This window comes from Amia ocellicauda, chromosome 23 (genome assembly GCF_036373705.1).
Source record: "Amia ocellicauda isolate fAmiCal2 chromosome 23, fAmiCal2.hap1, whole genome shotgun sequence".
Lineage (NCBI taxonomy): Eukaryota > Metazoa > Chordata > Actinopteri > Amiiformes > Amiidae > Amia > Amia ocellicauda.
Genome location: NC_089872.1, coordinates 17,293,889 through 17,317,427, shown reverse-complemented (window position 1 = coordinate 17,317,427; position 23,539 = coordinate 17,293,889). Strand labels below are relative to the sequence as shown.

The following is a 23,539-nucleotide window of genomic DNA, read 5'->3' as shown; positions in this document are numbered from 1 at the left end:
TAATTGTTATTATTAATTGAATTCCATGCAAATGAACAAAGTGTTGCAGCAGTTCAATGCTCAGTCGGGGTCCGCTGTACCATTAAGCAGTCTGGGCGATCGGTGTCGTGCACTGCAGAGACATCTGTCATTGCCACATTGTAGCAGTCTGTAACAGGAACATCCCCTGGCAGAGATTTTTTTAAACGGAAGATAATGGATAAAGCTGCAGTCTTGGAAATATTAAAAACTCACACTCAAATGTGCTTTTGTCATGAGGGCACATTTATGTTATAAATATATGATCCTAGCTGGCATCTTATTTTCATCATATTTTTAAGATAATCAAGTACGACCTTTTAAAATACATACATTATAATGTACTGAATATGTTAGGGCTTATTGCGTATCTCCATCACGGCATCTGTCTATGTTTCTGTGTGTCTATATATGTCAGTCATAACCTTACAGCGATAGAGGGTGAGTTTGGGTTCAGAGTTACCATGGAAACCAGCAAAATCACAATATAATTAGAAACATGCAGCACACTAAATTATACACAGAGTTTCAGAAAATAAAACTGAAGATTACTTTAATGTAATATTAAAAGCTAGGTTACTTCAGATTTTAAACACAGAATTCAAGGCGATAACTGTTTCTATAGCAACCCTCAAAATGTACAGTTCGGGAGAAATGCCTATAAATAATCCATCTATTTACTTTTCTATACATTGAGCACAAGTTTGAAAATGCCATTTGATTTGTGGATGTAGAACAAGTTTCACAAACTCTGAAAAGTGTTAACTGACAATCTCAAATTTCAACGCAAAATCATGAAAACTGATTAAACTAAATTCCATCATACTTTTCTTGATATAATGCCTACTGGTTTTAGATTTTGTCGGGAGACAATATGGTTTATTTCAGCACGTGTACCATCTGGACTAAGCTGATGTGCATGGTATTTTACTGATTATTGCTCTCATTGTTTTTACACATACACAAGGATTTTTTATTTTTAATCTGAATTAATATACTCTCATCCTCTAAAATAGTCAAAAGAGTTTTAAAACAGTGTCAGATTACACAGGCCTTTCCACTGATACCAGTGTTGGCGTATTAACCTAAGGGGCTCATAAGTGAGCTGAAATTAAGAAGATGAACATAGTAGTAAAGCAAAATGAAATGACACATCTAGGTTCAGCAAAAACAGACGTCTTCCAGTGACATTTAAAATCAAATGCAAGATTTGTTGAGCAGGACTGTGTGAATTCTGAGTCAAAGATCTGTCTTACTGTAATGGTATTATATTATCTTGATCAATGTGGGAGTTCTGCATTTGTGTTATGACACAGAAACTGCGCACATCACCTACAGTGAGGGAAAAAAGTACTTGATCCCCTGCTGATTTTGTACGTTTGCCCACTGACAAAGAAATTATCAGTCTATAACTTTAATGGTAGGTGTATTTTAACAGTGAGAGACAGAATAACAACAAAAAAATCCAGAAAAACGCATTTCAAAAAAGTTATAAATTCATTTACATGTTAATGAGGGAAATAAGTATTTGATTCCCTATCAATCAGCAAGATTTCTGGCTCCCAGGTGTCTTTTATACAGGTAACGAGCTGAGATTAGGAGCACTCTCTCGTTACCTGTATAAAAGACACCTGTCCACAGAAGCAATCAATCAATCAGATTCCAAACTCTCCACCATGGCCAAGACCAAAGAGCTGTCCAAGGATGTCAGGGACAAGATTGTAGACCTACACAAGGCTGGAATGGGCTACAAGACCATCGCCAAGCAGCTTGGTGAGAAGGTGACAACAGTTGGTGCAATTATTCGCAAATGGAAGAAACACAAAATAACTGTCAGTCTCCCTCGGTCTGGGGCTCCATGCAAGATCTCACAAGATCTTGTTAATGATCTCAAGGCAGCTGGGACCATAGTCACCAAGAAAACAATTGGTAACACACTATGCCGTAAAGGACTGAAATCCTGCAGCGGCCGCAAGGTCCCCCTGCTCAAGAAAGCACATGTACAGGCCCATCTGAAGTTTGCCAGTGAACATCTGAATGATTCAGAGGAGAACTGGGTGAAAGTGTTGTGGTCAGATGAGACCAAAATCAAGCTCTTTGGCATCAACTCAACTCGCCGTGTTTGGAGGAGGAGGAATGACCCCAAGAACACCATCCCCACCGTCAAACATGGAGGTGGAAACATTATGCTTTGGGGGTGTTTTTCTGCTAAGGGGACAGGACAACTGTACCGCATCAAAGGGACGATGGACGGGGCCATGTACCGTCAAATCTTGGGCGAGAATCTCCTTCCCTCAGCCAGGGCATTGAAAATGGGTCGTGGATGGGTATTCCAGCATGACAATGACCCAAAACACACAGCCAAGGCAACAAAGGAGTGGCTCAAGAAGAAGCACATTTAAGGTCCTGGAGTGGCCTAGCCAGTCTCCAGACCTTAATCCCATAGAAAATCTGTGGAGGGAGCTGAAGGTTCGAGTTGCCAAACGTCAGCCTCGAAACCTTAATGACTTGGAGAGGATCTGCAAAGAGGAGTGGGACAAAATCCCTCCTGAGATGTGTGCAAACCTGGTGACCAACTATAAGAAACGTCTGACCTCTGTGATTGCCAACAAGGTTTTTGCCACCAAGTACTAAGTCGAAGGGGTCAAATACTTATTTCCCTCGTTAACATGCAAATCAATTTATAACTTTTTTTAAATGCGTTTTTCTGGATTTTTTTGTTGTTATTCTGTCTCTCACTGTTAAAATACACCTACCATTAAAATTATAGACTGATCATTTCTTTGTCAGTGGGCAAACCTACAAAATCAGCAGGGGATCAAATACTTTTTTCCCCCCACTGTATCATAATTGTAATACTAAATCTGAACGTAATTCGTATTTTTTAAATGTCAATTAAGCCTCTCTGCCTTTCTCTCCTGCTTCTATGCGAAATCCTATACGCAACTGATTGTATTGCTTGGAAGAAAGTTTTTTCCCTGGTTCTTCATTAATCCGGTGTTCTTAAACTGTTCATATTCAGCAGCCAGGCAGAGATTGTGCCTTCAGCCTTTGACGCACAAATGACTAATTACACTTGTCAATCACACAGAGGCAATCATTGGCACTGCAAATGGTCAGATCATGGGCATTTCTCACCATCATTTTCAAACTAAACCTCTCGGCTAAATGAAATAAGCTGCCGGAGGGGAGCTAAAGTGGATGCCGTAGCCAAATGCAAACTGCGTCTCCATACTGACACATATAATCAAGCTGGCGAAGATTCAAAGTCAATCAACATTCATCAAAGCACCACGACCATACGCTTTAAGCTGTTTTTAGAGCAGATTGTTCTCTGTATAAGCAAATAATGTGTCTGACACATTTTCCCTCTGACTACAAATCCTAGGCCTTAGGTTACTGTTTGATAAAGGCTTCTTAATCTTCTGTGGAGACAGGGAAGCTGCAGTAGCTCACGTGACTCTACTGCACTGCATGTGGTGCTTCGTACATTTAATAGATGTGCACCTCTGTTCCTGTCACAGTTCTGCAGCATTGTATTTAAAGGGTAAAGCAAGACTACACAAATAATAAAAGTTGTCTTGCTGCTCTGCTTGTACTTCATCCTTAAATAATAACAGCATGACCCAAATAATCTTTATAATACAGCACTGCACTGTCATGTCCTGATGTAGGCAACATACTAGTACTGAGACACGCCCAAAGCAGAGTGCTGTGCCCACTATTACTGTCCGTGTGGAAAGCGGTATAGTTTATGTATTTCCTCAGAGCTCTAATGAGCTGATGAAAGGTAGAGGATGTCAATTGCCTTAATTGGATGATCAATTACTGTAATTAAAGTGAAATCTGCTCAGCATTTCCATGTGCGATTTAGACTATCCAGTTAGACTTTCCATGTTTTTTTTATTTATTTAGTCAAGAACATGAACAAAGTTAGCATTCAAAACGAGGCTAGGGTTCAGAAATCAGTACCATCATATCATAAAGAAAGTAGAAAAACACATTCTGTTGAATTTCCAGTGATAATGTATAATATAAATATTGACAATGTGACATCATCAGAAGTGTTTTTTTTTTCAGGGTAGAGGTTACCTTGCATCTTTCTTATTTGCTTACACCAACCAAACAGAATTAATATGCTTCTGGCACCAATCTTTTTCCTTTCTTTAAAAATAAAAAATCTGATAAATCTGCACCCTCACAATAAATAAATAAATACATACACACACACACACACACACACACATACATACATACATTTCTTATTTATATTTGACTATTATTCATTTATAATTAATATATAGTGACTTTGCCATATGTAAAACAGCAAGTAACCCAAAATAAGTTGCCTAAACCACAAATAGTGATATAACTGTGTTATTAAATGTTTTCATTGAAACAGTATACAGTTTAGCAAGGATAATGCCTGATTTAAATGTTCAAAGTTTACAGATGACAATGCTCACCCCACAATTATAATAGATATCAATAGCTACTGTTATTTCAACAAACCTATATATAAATGCATGCACACACATGTATTATTATTTGTATTGATTATTTTATTATCTAAACATAGGTTATATTCTCTGTGTTCACCGGCATACTGTGAGACAGGACATCAATTTAAAGCTTGCCTGTACATGGAAAGACATTAACATCTTAATCAGGCATGGTCTAGTCTAGACTGTTGCTAAATTGAGTCCCAAGGCACTGCGATAAATACAAACAATAAACCAACAAAAACACATATATGTACAACCAAACTGTGAGTTTCAGCAGAAGGCACAGCAATGCCTACACTCATTTACTCTGCATATTAAATGTTGGTATAGCTGGGAGATATGAGATTTTTTTTGTAACCCCCCTGTTTGATTATCATTAGGAAAATGCAATAAAACATATTTCCTCTTTTAAAAGACCTTGCATTTGAGCCAAACCCAAACGTGAATCAGTGGTGAATGCTTTAAGAAGTCACAGAATTGCTAAATATGCAAAACAGCTTACATTTATATTACTTCTATTGCATTATTTAACAACAGACCTTCTTAATTTAAATATAAACTGGTATTTTTAAATAGCTAAAGATATGTCTAGTACATATAAGAAACACTGTAGAATGAATATATCCAAGGACATTTTACATTCCCTCCAACCAACGTTTGCCCCAATTATCCTACAAAATTCCTACAAAAGCCAGATCAGAAATTAACTAAACTTCCCCTTTTTGATGCATTCCTAGAAATGTAGTTAAATTAATTAGCAAACTCTAATGTAGACATTTATTTGTGATGTAAAATAAATATGCTGAAGCATATACATGAAGAAATTACATATTGTTAAAAGCTACAGGTGGCTATAGGAGAATTTTAACCTCCAATTAGTAAATACAGTAGTTTTGATCATTAATAAATGTGTCATTGATAAACGATTGATATATAGTTTATAAAAGTTAGGAACAATTAATATTTCAATTTATAAATGATCAATAAACCTTTATAAGATACCAAGGCAGCTACCAAAACAGTTTTTATTGTTATAAACAATAAATCATATCTTATAAGTGTTTATTGATAATGTATACATAATGGTCCCTATGTGTGTTATAACCTATTTATAAATTGTTTATTAATGACAGTCATACCAAACAATTCATACAGGTAGGAGAGAAATTGTAAATAAAGCTTTCATAGATCAGCAGCACTAGAGTAAAGTGACGCAGCATGAAATGTATTGTTAATCATAATGAACACAGAATCACAGATGGGGAAATAATTCAGAAAAAGGCATAATTATATTGGATCTTGGTCAACCAAGTAATTACTGTACATGCACACAGAAGTAACAGGATGTACAGTACAGAAGTCAATAATGCCAACAGATTATTCAGAGTGACTGGGGTCATAATGAAAAGTAATTACAAGACCAGCACTCAAGAAGACTCGAGCAGATTGGAAAAACACTTCGGAAATACGTCGGCAATTCCAACAATATGCAACCAAATGGAATTTTTTAAAGGAAATCTATTGTGTGTGTGAGCTGATTATGTAAGTCTCCTACACAGCTGAAGTCACGTAGGGTTCTTGGTATTCATTTATTAATTGAGATATAGATTGTGTACATTAGCCCGCTCAGTCATCAATTAAGTGCATCAGGGATCATTACAAAATTATGTTCTCCACCCACTCGGGAGCTGCTGGTTACGCTATTGGTTGAGGGATGGATTTGTGCCCCACATGTGGACTGAATTGATTATAAAAGCACTGGGACAAGGTTTCACATCAGCATTGCTACTAAAATCGTTTGAAGACTATATTTTGTCTTAAACTTTAAAAACTGGGTCAGCTCGTCCATGTGTCCGATATACATCTGAGTTCAAATACGTTTTAATAAGTCTATTCAGTCAACTGTTCGTTCTTTTGCTGAATTTCCAATGCTCGGGAATTGCTGAGAGCAGTAGTGGTTGGTTAATTAGGGACTGGGTTAGTTTGGGGATATCTAAAGTATGATGCAGGCTCACATAATCATACTGAAGCCTGATTATGTTCACGGTGGCCATATTTGATAAACATATTTTAAGCAGCATGTGTGTATGCCAACATTTGCTTTTCAATACTAGAGAAACTCAATGATCTGTGTCTTAGCTGCCACTTGTATTTTTCAATCCCCTTAAGAGGTCTCTAGGCACATTCAATATGGTAAACACTGGGTATCCTGCAGAAGAGAAAAGCTTGTGATGTATAACTTCTTATCCTTTGTTTTGCATTTCAAATTATTCCGTTTCTTTAATATTTGTGCAGTAAATAAATGATAATAATAATAATAAAAAGAAATGGAATAAATAAGGTCCTTTAAAAAAAAAGAAAGAAAAAACACAACAACCAGTATTTCTATATTATCATTTCCTGTATCTATGTTGAACTTCAGTAAGGATTTCTTAAATGTAATTAAGAAATAGGTTTCATTGAATATCTGATATTTTTTTTAACTGTGACTCAAGAGACCCTCATCAAAATTAGATCTGGGCAATTCTGATTTGCCGTGATTTGTTAAATTAAAATAGACAGAATCATTTAATCATAATTAGTTGAAGCCGGCATGGTGCATATTCCTGACTAATGTTGTTTTCTTAGTAAATGTCATGTGCAGTTACAAAGCACAATTTCTGAAAGAATGTGAAGATACCAGCAGATTCTCTTTATAAAATTAAATTACCACACTCCTACTCTTACTATTCTCTTGTCGCTCTATGACTAAGGCTGTCAATACATGAGGCTTTCAGCGATGTTAGCTATTGGCAATTGTTCAAAGTGCAGGGCAGAATAACCTTGGCAGATGCTCTAATTCGAGTAAGAAATATTCCACTTATCGTCATACACAATATACAAACTCGAGTCGGTTTAAAAATATCCGTCATATCAGCTTGTGACACTTCTGTCCCAGATGTTATCACCATGAATTAATAGTTCATCACAGCTTCATCGATAATGTTTTTAACAGCTTCCTCAGACAATTGGATATAAGCGTGACATGACTATGAACATCTACAAACATCTTGGCTGATGATAACGAGACATATTACTACAGATGTTTAATCAGAAGTATTCACAGATTATGCCGTATCAGCATTCAGACAATAGCTGATTAAATGTATAGTATAAGAATGTCAGGGAACAGAAGATACTGAATTAAACCCCCTTTGAGTAAACAATAGGTGGGTGATGTTACTCTTAATGATAGGGCATCATCTCTTTGTCCATCAAGTCTGGGGGCTTCGGTTTGATTAGATATGCAGCCCAGGCCCAAAGGTATCTTGGCTGGTGCAGAGCTGCTGTAACTCATGATGAAAGCAATCTATCAGGATGTTGTGCTTCACAGTAGCCACCTCTGTTGTTTGCCTGCCCTCCTACGTTCTCCCCTTCCCATCCCACTAACATGTGCATTGAAAAATGACAGTCTGACGCCGCCATTAAGGGTCACAATGTGAAGACGCACCAGAAAACAAAAGCGTCTCACTCGTTTTATGACCCACCCACGTTTTCACCAATCTCGAATCGGGGAGCTTCTGCAATTCTGCAAGATCTGTCAATTTTCTCAAGCAGCATTTGTTTTTTTTCTCTGCTGTATACAATTAAGACATCTTAGTCACCTCCATTGAAATGAGTGACTTCATTATTGTATTTAAACATTAAAGGGAATTTCTTCTACGTGCATTTTCTGTTTAAGGATTCCCAATTACTGACACTGACAATCGTATCAGAATCATCTTGGATCCTTCATCCGGATGTAATAATCCACGAATACCTCAATCCAGCCCAACAAGGCTTTGCATGAATCTGTAACCTCAATTTACTGGCTACATAACTTTCTCTTATTTCGTATTGTGTCTGTTGCAGCACTGGAGGATTACCCACAGGATTTTAAGGGGAATTAAGGGATTTCATGGCTGTGTTGTTTGGCCACTACCGGTACTGAGTAATAATGCTTTGATGACCTCTATATTTTAAGGTACATGGCCTGTCTTTATTTAGCTGCTGATGGAGATGGAGATGGAGAACCAGCTGGGAAAGAAAATAAATTTGACCATTGATGTAAAATGGGACAATAATCAATCCATACAGTATAAATATTAAGGTCCCTTTGGTTGTCACAAATTATATTCTTGTGTTTTGCGTAATTTGAAATGTTCATTTGATAAATACTGTGCTGATTGGGAGCAGATTTAATTGGGAGCCAATTTAATAGTGTATGATGTTTGATTGTGGTCATAAAGGTTGTTTTAATGTTACTTATCACCTGAATTGTATATATTTTGTAATGTGTGTATAATTTAAGATATTGATCATTGATATTTTATTCTAAACTAAAATACACCTAAGTGTCCTCCTAAGCACCTGAATTTATTAGAAAATCTGCTTTTTTTCTACCACCTGCAATGTTGAGTAAGATTTATTGGCATACAAAATGCAGGTGGGAATGTATCAATAACAAATAAGGTGGTTATGATTTCTGTGTGAATTTTGCTTTTTGTGTCATTTAAGACCTGTAATTCCATTTAGCTTTTTGAGTGTGATCATGCTGTATCTATACAGAGAAGGCACATCTCACAATGCATCAGATGGCTGTTCAATTTATTGGTAAGACATGGATTATGCTCTCACACTCGAGAGACAGCAGAGTGGTGCTTTATTTTGCACTACACTGCATATAAGACTGATAATGGCATGCCAGGGATTTGTGAGACTTTCCCGTCTGTCACAGTCATTGGAGGGAGAATATGCTGGGAATTCTCCCTGCAAAATGTTATATTAATTGGAAACCAATGTAATTGGAAACTGATGCTTGTTCTGATATGTGATTCATGTTCTGAAGATGGCAGGAACTATTTTGTGAAAACCTGAGCTGGATAACATAAATGAATCTAACTAATGTTCTGTTGAGATTGGGCCATACGTTATTCTTAGTTGGTTTAACAATACTTTTAGTTGATATCCCAGTAGTGACAGAACTCACTCTGTATCATCATATTACATCATTCATTTGTTTTCAATAGATGTCCGCAAATCCTGTTCAGCTGAGGTGTAATTTCAATGTGAGTTCTCATCCATTACTTTTTAACCATCTACCCTCAGCCTTGAAGTAAGAAATCTGTTAACATACAACCTGATTATCTGATGTTTTTCATTTTCTGAGCTCCATGGTGCAAAATCTCCCTAATGGAAAAGGTTTTTGTGTGCTACTGAAGTTCAAAACCAAAAGATATGTATGTGGCAAAGCAAAAGGACATTGAAATAATTACTTTATTGTGATTTTGTGTATGGATTCATTGTACATGGACTGATATGCACGTACGCAGGAAAATATACATTTCGTAGAACATTTTAGCTTTCTTTCAATTAATACAAATGATATAATTGTAATGCAAGTTTGCTACTATGAGACAAAGTTCTTCCTACTTTGTGGATTTTTACTTGAACACCACCATCACTTTTTAAACAATAAAGTAACTTGTTTTGTTTTGGATAATTAAAATAGCAGTTTTTTTTTTTTAGAGAGAACCTTGAAGATGTTGTATGCAATATTTTATATTCTAATACATATTCCATATATTTGTTTTCTTTATAAACTATGATTAGGCAGACTTTATATGTTCCCATTACAGCAAAATACCTTACAGCAAAAGTACAACAATCTTCTATACCTAAAAAATTGGAATTATCAGAAATCAATCACAATCTTCAAAACTGCATTACAGTTGCAGCAATATCTGTAACAGGCGATCTGCTGACGAAGTTAAGTTATCACTCTGCGTGCGACCCAGTAAAACGGAAGCACGTTGGGCAAGTCAGCGAAAAACAAAACCGTTCCCAGTTCACATTGCCGCCTATGTAAAGGAACCTCCTCAGCCCAGCCACAGAGATCGCTTCCTCTCCCTACAGCATGCATAGCTGTGTACAAATTCTAACTACCATCTGTTTCACAAAACACACAAAGCATGATCCCTGTGTACAAAAAGGATTAAAAACCCAGTTTACTAACCAGCGTCGCCTTAGGAAGCTCATGAGTGGATTCATACAGACCCTCGTCCTCGGTCAGGGAGGCAAAAGCACTGTCTACAGACAGTGCCTCCATATTCTCACAGAGCATCTCCCAGCTTAGCCGCCCATTCCTCCTTGTGCCATTCAGAGAATATAGATGACTCATATTTAACTTCTTCTCTCCCACTGAATTGTTCTCAATGGGGAAAATACATAAAAAACACAGGAACTTCACCGCTGCTGCTGCAGATGTTGCCAATGCATAAAAACGGCAGCAGAGCAGCCAGAATAGCTTTCAGCAATACCCATTATCTTTGGAGCACAGTTCTATCAATCCACGGGCTTAAAAGGCAGCCGGGTATAACTGAAATGCTACCTTCGTCAAATGGAAACACCCTGCCAGAAGCATTGAAAAGACCTTGAGTGTGCCGCTAAGAGGGCTACATTAACATGTGTCCCGGTTTCTTCGGGACAGAAGGCATTTCGCTGACATTAGAGGAGAAAGGCTTTTCAGAAGGTCCTGCTGGTAATTAAGCTAGAAAGGCAGTTTAGTAATCTCTCTGAATTTGAAATTGCTGCTGGCCAATTTGTTTCCGTGTCACACACATCAACTGGAATGCAGGGCTCTCTGATTAGCTGTAGAAATCTCATTAGGTTCAGCACTGATCTCTCTAAGGGGGCAAAAATGACATGTTTCCCTCACACACACCTATTCTCCCTCCCCCTCCCCGTCTTTGTGGCTGAGCCTTGACACGGCAACTTGCTTCATCACATGCAGCCGGGAGAGCTTGTGTACAATTCAGATAACACTCTACAAGACCCGCCTAGTACCGCATCTCTACAGCAGCGCAAAACCTTGCTTCTCTGAGTGTAGAAGCCTTTCATTTACAGCCGACACTTGTAACACGAGGAGGAAAAACAGACAGAGGCTGCGATTTACAACTTTCATTAAGCCAATAGTCTTCTGTCAGTTAATATAACCAGAGAAATGTGCAACACTATTCCGGACTTTGTGTTTAATAACTCGATTTGAATTAATTCTCGATCGGTTTTCACGTCGCGGGCCTTCAGTTCTTTCTGTTTTGGTATTCATCCCTGGACTGAATTAAGAATGATCTAATTTAAAATAGACAGCCGGGGGATTTGTGTTTTTGACAGACATACAAGCCTTTTCCGAACTGACAGCCAATTTAAACAAAAACAAAAGGTGCATCAGACTCCTGATATATACTACATAGATTTGACTTAAAATAGCAGCTGATGCATGGGATGAGTACTTTTTGTCACCAGCAGAATGCATTTACACCTCTGTGGATGAGATCACAGAGACAGGAGACCCTGATATACAATACCAGTTTTATAGTAATCACATCAACACTGACGGAGGCGCTGTCAACTCTGACTGAGGAACAAGGCCACAGAAAAACTGCAATCTGAAGTTACAGAAAACAGGCTTCTCCCAGATCTACTCAAATTCAGCTTTAATATATGAAGTTATTTTCTGAAATAAAAGCAAAAGACTTCTCCTTTACTCGTATGGCAGAAGGTGATCAAGAACAGGAAATGCAGGGACCTGACAATGGAAGACTATGAGAGGTTGAGCAGGTCTGCCAGACGAACTTGCACAATTAAGTTCTCGTTGCGGTGGAGAGATTGTGACAAGCTCAAACATGCAGGAATACGACACCCGGCCTAAGCAGGTAGTACTGACAGGAATATTTCAGTGTATCACTGCATAATCAAAAAAACATTGCTTGCCCCATAGTTATTGTATATAATAAGTATATATAATGGAGTTGTCTACCTCTGATACAGTATTAGCATTTGTACATTTGAATATTATAATATTTCCTCATAGTGTATCAGTTTCTGTCTAGCATTTTAATGACATGATCTCTCATGAGATAATCCTCTATCCTCTATTTGCGAAAAAGCTAGTTTTTATATTGAAACATCCAAGGCTAAAATTGTGCTTCTTAGCTGGCAAGGTGTGCAAAGGTCAGTGTATAAAACTATGAAGAACAAGACATTTTTAGGTAGAGAGAGATGGAAATATATATCCGATATAGTTGTCTCACAATGATGAATTGTTATAATTTTTATGTTGAAAAAAATACAAGAGGGCAATCATACTTTTCCATTGCACGGGGAGTCATTTTATCACAGCATGTCGTCACGCAGATCTAACTTTCATTGCTCAGCCACTTCTGGATTAAGAGAGGGGAGGCCTACATCTAATTTGAAGCTTGTATCTCATCCAGGCAGCTTTAGTGTAAACCTGGTTTCAAGAACACTTAGTTGGGTTTTCTATTCTCTTTGTCCCTACCCTGCCGTCATAAAAATTGATGTTAAATCCAAAAAGGTTCTAATGACTTTTTAATTTTAATGAGTATCTATAAATTCTGGTAAATTGGACTCATTCGGATATATCAATGTCCTCATTTACACTCACCAGAGTCAGAAACAACTTTTAGAAAATTCATGCTGAACTCTGTGGATTGCTGTCTCTTGGCACATTTTGATCCCCTCCTGAATTAAAAATAAATGTGTTAATTGGAAGTTTTTACAGAATACATTAAATATGTTTCTGTGCTCTATACTGTGCAGTAATTACTTGCTAAAATTATAGTTAAAATGCACATCAAATGGGAGGTAATCAAAGAACGTGTAGACCCCAACATTTTTCTGTTACTCCCAATTTATTTAGAGGAGAACACACAGAGCTGAACACTGTGTCCGGCTTCTGGGTCAGATTTTGGAGGGCTTTCATTAAACTAAACAAAAACAGTGCTTGTGTTGAGCAGTTTGATTCAAAATAAACCTGTCCCTATCAAATGTATGTATTGCTTCCATGGTCGATATCCACTTATGTCAATGTTATATTACAAAATAAACATTGTTTTTCTCATATGGAGATAAAGGGTACATTTAATTGAAACAGAAAATTGTACATTTGATAAGCAAGCCAATCTGCAGGGCTAGAGAGGTTTCTGTGAATGCTTCAGGTACAGATCTGTTTTGTTGTCTGTGTGTGGCACAAAAAAATGAATATTGACAGTGTGTTTTTCATTTGGAGTGGAATCCTGCCATCACTTCAACCATCTGTTCTGAATCACGACAGTTGAGCCCCTTTGCCTTGAATAGCCTGGGTTCATGTGAGGCTGGTTTGTTTTACACTAGCTGCTGAAAGTCAAAAATCCTCACAGGCTTTGACAAATTACAGAATAGATTGAACCCTCTGCTGTGCCAGAGACCAGAGCCCTGGAAAACACCAAGCCACTCTTTCATGAACTGGGCTTGACACCTGGTTTCAGGAGAGCAGGAGTCTTGCCCAGAGTACCTAACATAACACAAGGAATCAACTATGTGACTTCATTTGTTTGGGGAGTCTTCTTGTAAATATTGCGATTAAAACAGGCATGAGGGAAACAAACATGGAGCGCTGTTCGGGAAAATATCTTTGATTTGGCTACTATTGTCATTTTCAACATTAGAATACGGAGACTTGAGTTAAAACAAAGCATTGTAGTTCCTGTTTCCATTTATTTAAATATAGAAAAGTACAGTTCATAACAGGTCAGTGGTTTCTATTCCACGAGTACCTGTTCTACATAAACAACTATTTCAAAGCAAATAAAGTGGATTATTTATTTAGAGTGGTCCTTTCTTACAACATCAATCAGCTCTTTTGATCTGGTGAAAGTACATACAGATACACATTATAAACTGTACGTATTGAGATTAAGTGTTGTGTAGGAATGCAGGAACAAGTGTTTGCCTGTTAGTCTGTTAGGATCTGCTGCCACCATGTGGTATATACTTGTAATTATAGATCCCAGGTTCACATAAGTTTCTGTTCTCTGAGAATATCAGACTAATATCAGTACAATATCGACTTGATTTCCAGTAATTTAATGTATTTTGTCACAAGATATATCTATGCAAATGGTTCTAACAATTGGACACAACTTAATTTGGATATTTCTATATCATTTGGATTTATGAATTCAAAAAGGCGAACCTTTACTAACTAAATCCTTAATTATAAGTCCTGATTAAACATTGATGATATGAACCATTAACCGAGTTCACGAGATTAAAGTTTCAAACTGTTTGCGATGCTTTCATGAATAGATTCACACCAAGGCAAATGGAAAATGCAATTCATTGAGACTCAAACAGTAGAAGGTCTGAAAAGTATTTTATTGCACAAACTTCAGTATAAAGTAGTTTCCCCCCCCGCCCCCAAACATTGAAATAACAAAGCATTGTACAACAGATGAGAAATCTCACACCCATACTATTTCTGTAAATATCTTGTACACATAGTATTTTATTTAAGGTTGCACACAATCCCTGTTTGTAGAAAAAAAGAAAAAAGAAACACCCTACTCGTCAAACACATCACAATGTGCTAAACGTATGTTCCTGCTAGAAACATCTAAAATCGTTAGTGTTTAAGGTTACATTTTCTCGTCTGTAGTTAACATAATTGTGCACTAGGACCTAGAATGGATGACCTAATGCAGTTAATTTTCCAAGAATGTTAAATCAACAACACGCTTTATTAGTTCATACATGACAGAGTGTCATTATTATTTTGTACCCACACCACACTGGTCCTACACTACGTTCAATGCCAGATAGGAAGACTAAACTGAATTTAATTCCTGAGAGGGAACACAGACCCTTTATTGCACTGCGGAGAATATAATGTGTTCCTCGCCGCATTCTGGGCACATATTATAAAGTCTAAAGATGCCATTACTCATGTCACAAAGGATGACTGAAGACCACTGACTGAGGATACAAAAGAGGATACATTATGATGAAAAAAAAAAAAATCTATAAAACATGGAATATTTAATTCAAAACACCATTACTATTCAACATGAAAAATTAAGTGACCCAACTCCCCCTCCATAAACCCCTCAAAACCAAAATAACTGTAAATTACATTAGTAAAAAGCACAAATGTGTTTTGTATGAACCAATCTATTAATGTTTAGCACTGCTTGCTAAATTGCATTACAGCTGGCCTTAGGATAGCAAAGATAATGCCCTGGCTGTGTTTGATTTAAATGGAAGAACACTAATTTCAAGTTCATCAATTATAAAACTACAATTATTGGCACATAAATACAGCACAGCTGAGCTATGAGTCATACCAATTATTAGATGTATTTACTTTAATATTTAAACCAATTGTGGGATTTCTGTGCTGGAAGCAAAACACGCACTGGTTCTCAGCGGTAATGAATGGACCAGAACTACATGAACAACTGGTTTCAGGCCCAGATTAGCACCATTCTTGCACTACCCAGTGCTGTTTTAGACAGACTAGACTAGTGTTCACAGAAATACCAGAACTAATCGAATAAGCGAATGATTGAAACCATTTCTCATTAACTTCAACCCAGGGGGCAGTATTTAAAACTGCCATCAACACAGCAGTGGTGCATTGTTTAGTATTGCAATATTACAACGAAATAGTGTGCCATACCCATGCCTAGATTTAGTAGATACCCTTTCACACAAATCAAATTCTGAGCCAATCACTTCCTTGACTTATTATTATTTTTTAAATTAAAACTACCCTGAAGTCTGAATGTGTCTACACAAACTGCAATTAGACTCAAATCAAAGTCAGTCTGTTTACATTTAGACTGGGTTTCAGCAAAGATACTGCACCCCCTGAGTTATATAAAGGACTGGTCCATACCTCTTATAAATCATTCACACTGGTATTTGTTTCTTTTTGGTTTGTCTACTCTTTAATCATCCAGGTAATTTTTCCTTGCAAACCCTGTGCTAAAGCCCTCTCTACCGGTCCCTTTGTAGTTTTCATAAAACAAACAAAAACACTATTTTGAGATTGTGATGAGGCTAATAAGAGGAGTTCATGTGTAAACAACTAATGTCTGGTTTCTGTGGGAGGATAGTACACCTGCATCGAGTCGACACAGACCGAGAATCCTGAGGACGCAGAAATATCAAAGGTTAGAATCTCATTATTGTCGTGGGGGAGCTCCTGGCTGTACTCCACACAGTCCGTTAATTGAAATTCTTTGTCAAAGCAGATTTCAATTTGACCCAGCGTTTGTACATCCTCCCCCTGTGAATAAAACAGAGTACACTTTAAGGAGCTGGCTGTTTTCTTTATGTTCTGATGTGATCACAGCTCTCTGTCTGAGATTATATTTATTGATCTACAAAAGCAGACACTTTCTGAAAGTCCAAGAAAACTTCGCACCATAAGCCAGATAAAAGATAGAAGCACACCTGTATTTACTTATTGCCTGACCTCTGGGAAACTCTCACAGGATGTAACAATGCTACATGATATGATACACTATTCCCTGCTTTCTTCAAAGAAAATAACATTTCCCACAGCATCCGAGGCACATACGGATGGTCTAGTTGATGTCCTGTTATTGCTTTAAAAATACATGTTTTATCAATTGCACTATCTGTATTGGGTGTACATTTATGTAAAAACCTTTGTAAAATGTGAAATTACTTCAAATTAAAATCACAAAACTGTGATTCAATTAAAAAAAAAAAAAAAAGGTCAGTTCAGTGCGATTAATCGTTCATTCCTGAAGTAAAAGACAGACCTACCCGTGATGGAACAACACACTGGATCTTTGGTTTTACATTGTAAAAATTGGTAATGGCTCCCTTAATATCATCCAGCTGAAATAGAAAAACACAGTCAACACAGAAAGACACTGGATCTTTTTTTTTTTTTTTTTTTTTTACAGGTGTGAAACATTTACACATTTCCAACAAACCAAAACATCTTGCATACTTTGTTAAAACCCTCTAGATAGGAAATCACTGATAAATGTGTTACAGCAATACACAACCCAGTGTTGGTTCCCGATAATGCCGAGCTGAGAATCATTAGAACTGATATTTACTCCTAGAGCAGATGTTTGCTGCTAACCAGACATCTGGCTTTTTTCTGCTAAATATACATTTAAGCCTCCCTGAAGTCTTGAAGATTTTTTTTTTTCTGTGCAATTTCACACAGCAAAAATTATTTTACTTGAAAGAATCTTATACAGAAATGTATTCACGAATCAGAACGAGTCCTTGATTGTTTGAAGATCGGAGGAAACTATTCTAATCACAGTGACCTCCAGAGAAGGTCAAACATTGCCAGGCGTCAATATTAAATCAAAATCCAATAGAAAAAACATAAATATTATGATATTGAGCACGTTCAAGATGTACTTTTTTCAGCTTTTAACTTCTCCACAAGCTACCCATCTTTATGTGCGTCCAATTTAAGATTCAGCGCCTTCGCCCATCTTCCAGTCCTTAATCCCCTGCCCCTACATATAACCCTGCTATGCGTCCAGTTCCTCTGCTGGCCTCAATCCCGTCCCTCGCCCCCCTGGTGGTGCAATCACCCATCGAAAATGTGATTCTTTAGTTCGACATTGGTTTTATACAGGTCGCATCTTGTTCGTCTTCACCTTGTTGTTGTACTTTACCAAATAAAACAGTATTTTACTTGTTGTTTTACAAGTCGAGCATGGCGATTACTCACCTTGTAATATGTTGTCGACGGCAATATGTTGAACTTCTTTAGAATTCTGGAAAGAGATCAATAAAACGACTAAATTTCAATTCCATAAAACAGAAGCAATCCTCTCAAAAGAACAGCTCAATTATTATGCATCTATGTGTTAATTATCAGCTGAAGGAAACATTAACTGCACTGTTTTATTATATTGCAACTGGTCCGATCAAAGCCCCACTTGCATTAATTAGATCAGAAGTGACGAAATATAATGACAAAACAGCAGTCTCAGGCTTTGACTTAACGAGAGCTCGCCAGCCACAGGAGTTTTGCACTTTTGTAATTGTGATAACATACCCATCCAGGTCCACTTTCTTGTACAGTTCGAGCGCCTTGCTGAAGTATTTATGCTGAGAGTTCAGGGTCTCTAGAACAGCGGCACACGTTCCATGTTTATCCCATTCATGCTTCCTAGAAAAGACAACATCATTCTCCGTGCTTATCTTTAGCAAGTCCATGTGTGAATGCATTACAGGTCGTTAAGTGTCAAAGCAAACAAAGGCATATAAAAAACTGCGAATCCTATTATGCAGTTATTCTTATATTTCATGGCACAAACACTAAATTGCATTCAAGATCAGGAAGGCCAGTCTGATTCTGTAACTCTTATTGTGGTTCTAGGCATGACATGAATTGTGTAACCTAATTTGTCAAGCATTCCTCACATGGTCTGTGAACAAATTTCCACATTGTTCAAGAAACAGATTTTGATCCATTCACCCTGGATATCTTTTGGCAACCCTTTTCCAGTCACCAATGGTCTCCAGTTTAAGTAATTTTGTCTACTGGACTAAGTTTACAGCCCTAAATTGTGTCTCTCCATGGGCTACACAACCATTGTGACCAGGCCTTCTAATGTTTCACAACAGTTAAGTATTGTATCCAGTTATATGCCGTCATGTCAGGGGCTGTAATTCACCGTGTTGGTTCATTTCATGTAATTGAAAGGAAACCTACCAGAATTTTGTGGAGCCGCTGTGCAGTAAATCAGGCCACCACTTTTTCATTGTTGGTAGTAAGTCCTGACACAAATGTAAAAGATATAGGACTTAGATGTTTAAGCAAGCAAGTGTAATTAAGAAAGTGAGTTTTGCAAAGTAAATATTTAAACTGCTGTTATACACATTAGCACAATGCAGTATACTTATAAGACTAGCTGGCATATTCAGAGTGTATAGTGAAAACTGCAGTGTGGAAAACTATAATTTATCAGAACCCATGTAAGTGGGACTCTGGAAAGAGTGTCGTGTGAAATCATATTGTCCTCTTGATTAATGAACAGATGCACGCTACTGTGTGACAAGCCAGCATAGCCACAACTGGCCACAATGAGCGAGCATCTCTACTGCGAGTCATCATAGCCCACGAGATCGGGTATAGATACACATACACATGAAGTGCATAACTCGATGTGCAATTTTGTTTTTGCTTTTTACATTTCACATTTTGCATAATCTAATAATTGTATAATCTGGTTATAGTAATTTGATTATTCTTGTTTTGATCATGTGGTGACTATTACTCATCAGTTGATGGTGAACATGTTGACTGAATGTATTAGAAGGGATACCTCTATGTTGCTGGCATTGAAATGCCACGAAGAATTACACATGTCCGTTTTATCCGGCCTGTGGAAACAGAGGACAGTATTTAGGTTAACTATTACTATGGATCCAAAATAAATAATGCTCACAAAGAAGAATAAATCATTCTAATACAATAATATATACAGAATATAGTACATTGCAATTGACTTGAGCAATAAATGTACTGTATTTGTGATGTTTCTAAGGTGCTCTTGTTTATGATGAATGGCAACTGTTGAAAGACAAGTAATAACAGTATATTATAACTTTCTTAGGCTGCACTTCAATCCTCCCAGTGCAAGGTAGTCATGTAGTCTGCTGAATTAAACCACTTATTGATTCAATGAATTGGGAGATTATCAATCATCTCAATTAGTCATTCTATTCACATGCACTGGTGTGTTGATTGAATTGCAGCAGATATCTTTGAAGAAATATTTGAGGAATTGTTAACTGGTCTTGCAAAAGCAGATTAAAACATGATGCACTCCCAAATACTTTAATACCACACAGTACATTCCGTGGCAATGGTATAAAAATACATATTTACAGTCTAACTACAAATCACATAACTGTGGACCTTACCAGAGTCCATGTAAGGTCCAATAATCAAACCCATGACAGGTAACATGCTCCATCTACAAAAGAACAACAACAAAGAAAATAAATAATACACAGAGGCAGAATTAAAGTCACCATTGTTGGTTATTAGAACATGAAGCACAAATCCTTTAGATGTCCCAGTGAACTCCTACATGCAGTTTAAGGCTACTTATCTACTACAATGCTGAACTGTGCATGCCTTGTATAATCTTTTATTAGATTAAACTAGATTATGGTCAACACCACCGCACTGCATTTTGAGAACAGCAGCAAAGTGAGTCACTTGATTCATGTATCTTTATCCAGTCATGATTAAAACAAACCCTAGATTGAATGACACGTGTCCAGTATCGTGTCCTGATGTGCATTTGTTACTGGATTAATAAAGGAAGCCTTGATGATGAAGGAGGAGGTTTGCAATAGATACTGAATTTTGACCAAACATAGGAAAATGGTGAGAATAAACATCACCATTTCGTATTTCCATCCTGAGCACTATGTATGAAAAAGTGTTACATGCAAAGACCAATGCAGCTAATCAGCATTTCAGTTCCTTCCTGTATGTGTGTGGTCACAGTGTGGTAAGGGTGTGCCTTCTGCAAAACATGAAATATGCTTACAGAACAAAGAGTCTGTGGCCAGTGATGAGTCAGAATCAGATGTGTCCACCCCTGTCTGAAACAAAAGTATTAAAATATGATAAAAAAACAACATTTGAATAGGGAAATGCAGAAGTAGAGAGAAGTTGGTACAATAAACAAAAGCAGAATGAATATTGGCCAGCTCGAGCTGTTTTGACAACTTGTCTCTTATTCTTGCACAACAGTTATAAACGGATGTGTTAAAGTAATACCATGTTTTTGGTTTTGTTCCCTGGTGCCTCCATGCCTCCAGCCATGACTAACACATCATGTGAAACTTTAAAGCAGAACAAAGTTATCACCATGCTGATTCACGGAAAACATCCACTAGGAAAGCCCAGTTCTCAGCCATTTACAAAAAATCCATAAGTCATAGCTAATGATTAAAATAATTACCCTTTCTGGGATAGTTGATAGGATGCAACCACCAGTGCATGGCTGACACACAGCAGCGCCACCAAGGCCAGAGACTTCATTGTCCAGACAGAGGATCCCTGTGCATCCAAAGCAACAATCCAGTGGAAAACATTGTTGTTTAAGACCTTTGCACATATCAGCAGCATGAGACAAATGCATATTTATTCTCACATAATGCACTTTTAATAGTCAACTACGTTCCCACAAAGTCCATGAAAGACGTGAGTTGCAATATTATCGGTTTTGTACTGCAGTGTCGTTCATTCATCTGTACCCATTGGTTTGTGATTATATTACAATTACCCGATTATTTAATGTGAAATTGAGATATTGCAATGCACAACATTACACATTCCCATTGATCAGATTCCCTTCGCCTGCAGTTGTTGGAGAGAGACTTTCCTGCATTTTTTTTCAATCTCCAAACCAGGATGAAATTAAATCATATGCATGTGTTCATTTTGTATTATTGCATTGCATTGTAGTAGGGAGATACAGTGTTACTTTGTAAAATAACTGTGAATCGAGCTGCTTATCCAGGAACTGGGACTGATGCATTTCCCAGCATCAGCATACACAAAGACACGGATCACACATGCGCGGAAGACAAAGCTACGTACCTGAAAGAACTGTGCGAAGTTTTCTCCACCTGAATTCGCTCGATGACTAACAAGGGACTTATTTTGCTTCGTTGTCCAGGTTTTTAATTAGCTCGGTTTCTTGCACGTATATTTGATTACGATATTGATCAGCCTGCGAAACTTCAACGACAACCTCTGTCTACTGGACTAAAGTGCAGCTGTGCTCCCACACACACTTCGGTTGTTGTTGTAGGCGGTGCGTCTCCCTGATACCGTTTCCCGTTCGTGCAGCTCACATTGTCGCAGGTCTGCGCAGGTCTGCAGAATCCCGACGCTCCTATTGGTCAATCCGCGCAGACCTGCGGGCGTCTGCGCTACCCGAACGTGACCTCTAGTCATGTGATAAGGACAAGGTACAACACAGTCACGTGATTTCTTTTTAAGCGGATATAGTGTCGCAAAGTTATAATATGAGACGAATGAGTGTCCACTCGTTTAAATCCCCAACCGTGCTTTTATATATTGTGTTTAAAATGTATGCACATGTACAGTGTGTGTTGTAACAGTATGGAAACGAGGCTTCATCCATGCTTAAGGGATACTGCAGCTGTTGGCTACTTTTGATATCATTTAAATCAAAGATCAAGAAAGAAACACATTTATTTCGCATTATAGTGGCTGCAGACTAAATGCTGTGCGGAGCATTATTATGCAATCGTCCGTAACCATACATTCGTCAATGCACAAATAAAATGCTATTTAATCAATTTCACAAAGCAGTCACAGATGGGAAAGGCTGTATTTAAGTAAAAGGACGCATGTAAACCCTGATTGTCTCTTCAAAAGATGGGTCTCAACCAGACAAAATCCAGCCATTGACCACAAAGCGAATCAATTAAACCCCGATTATTCATGAATAGGGGATTAAAAAAAAAGGGCCTGCATATGCTATTCAGCTAAAGACGGATCTGTGTCTGTGGCATCGATTCACAGCGACAAAGTGTAAAAAGGGGTACAAAGTATTAAATATATTAAAAGTATTAATTTAGGCACACAAAGTTTAGTTTTGCTTTGCAGATAATACAGTTGTGGATATGGGGGAAAAAAAACTGCTGATAATAAAGAAAGTAATATAATCTGAGTGTGTAAAATACTGTAGTTTACAGTAGGATATAACATGAAGAGCCCTAGTCTGGATCCTCTGACGACTTGGCAAGACGAGCTGTAACATAATACACTACACAGATGTACTGAAGTCAGCATGCTCGGCTGCAGAAGGAGAGACATATGAAACGTGGGAATTAACTCATTTAATCGAGTTTCAGCTATGGGGATTATTTTTTATTATTATTGTTATTTATGCATTGATAAGCAAAGGCTCTTAAAGGCTGTGAAGAGCTATGCACTCAGGAGCCCATCTCTCACTATGGTTGCTGCAAATCTAATCTCTTGTTAAAAATAGCCTTTGGCAGGAGTTAGGGCTAGGGCAGCAAGGTGCCTCAAGAAACCTAAAAAGGTTTGGGGGAAGTAACAGTGTTAAAACCCCTCTTGGGAGAATTACTTT

At 37.5% G+C, this 23,539-nt stretch overlaps 1 protein-coding gene across 1 annotated transcript; it reads right to left on the bottom strand.

Annotated features, from left to right (window-relative positions):
- Positions 1 to 14,740: 14,740 nt before the first annotated feature.
- rnaset2 (ribonuclease T2) lies at positions 14,741 to 22,237 on the bottom strand. The gene is made up of 10 exons (XM_066696701.1): positions 22,015 to 22,237; positions 21,374 to 21,471; positions 20,957 to 21,011; positions 20,319 to 20,371; positions 19,718 to 19,775; positions 19,105 to 19,169; positions 18,445 to 18,558; positions 18,115 to 18,160; positions 17,178 to 17,252; positions 14,741 to 16,671 (listed from the first exon to the last, which is right to left on the bottom strand). Exons 2-10 carry the CDS (start codon positions 21,451 to 21,453, stop codon positions 16,471 to 16,473), a joined length of 747 nt encoding a protein of 248 aa, XP_066552798.1. The 5' UTR covers positions 21,454 to 21,471; positions 22,015 to 22,237; the 3' UTR covers positions 14,741 to 16,470.
- Positions 22,238 to 23,539: the final 1,302 nt, after the last annotated feature.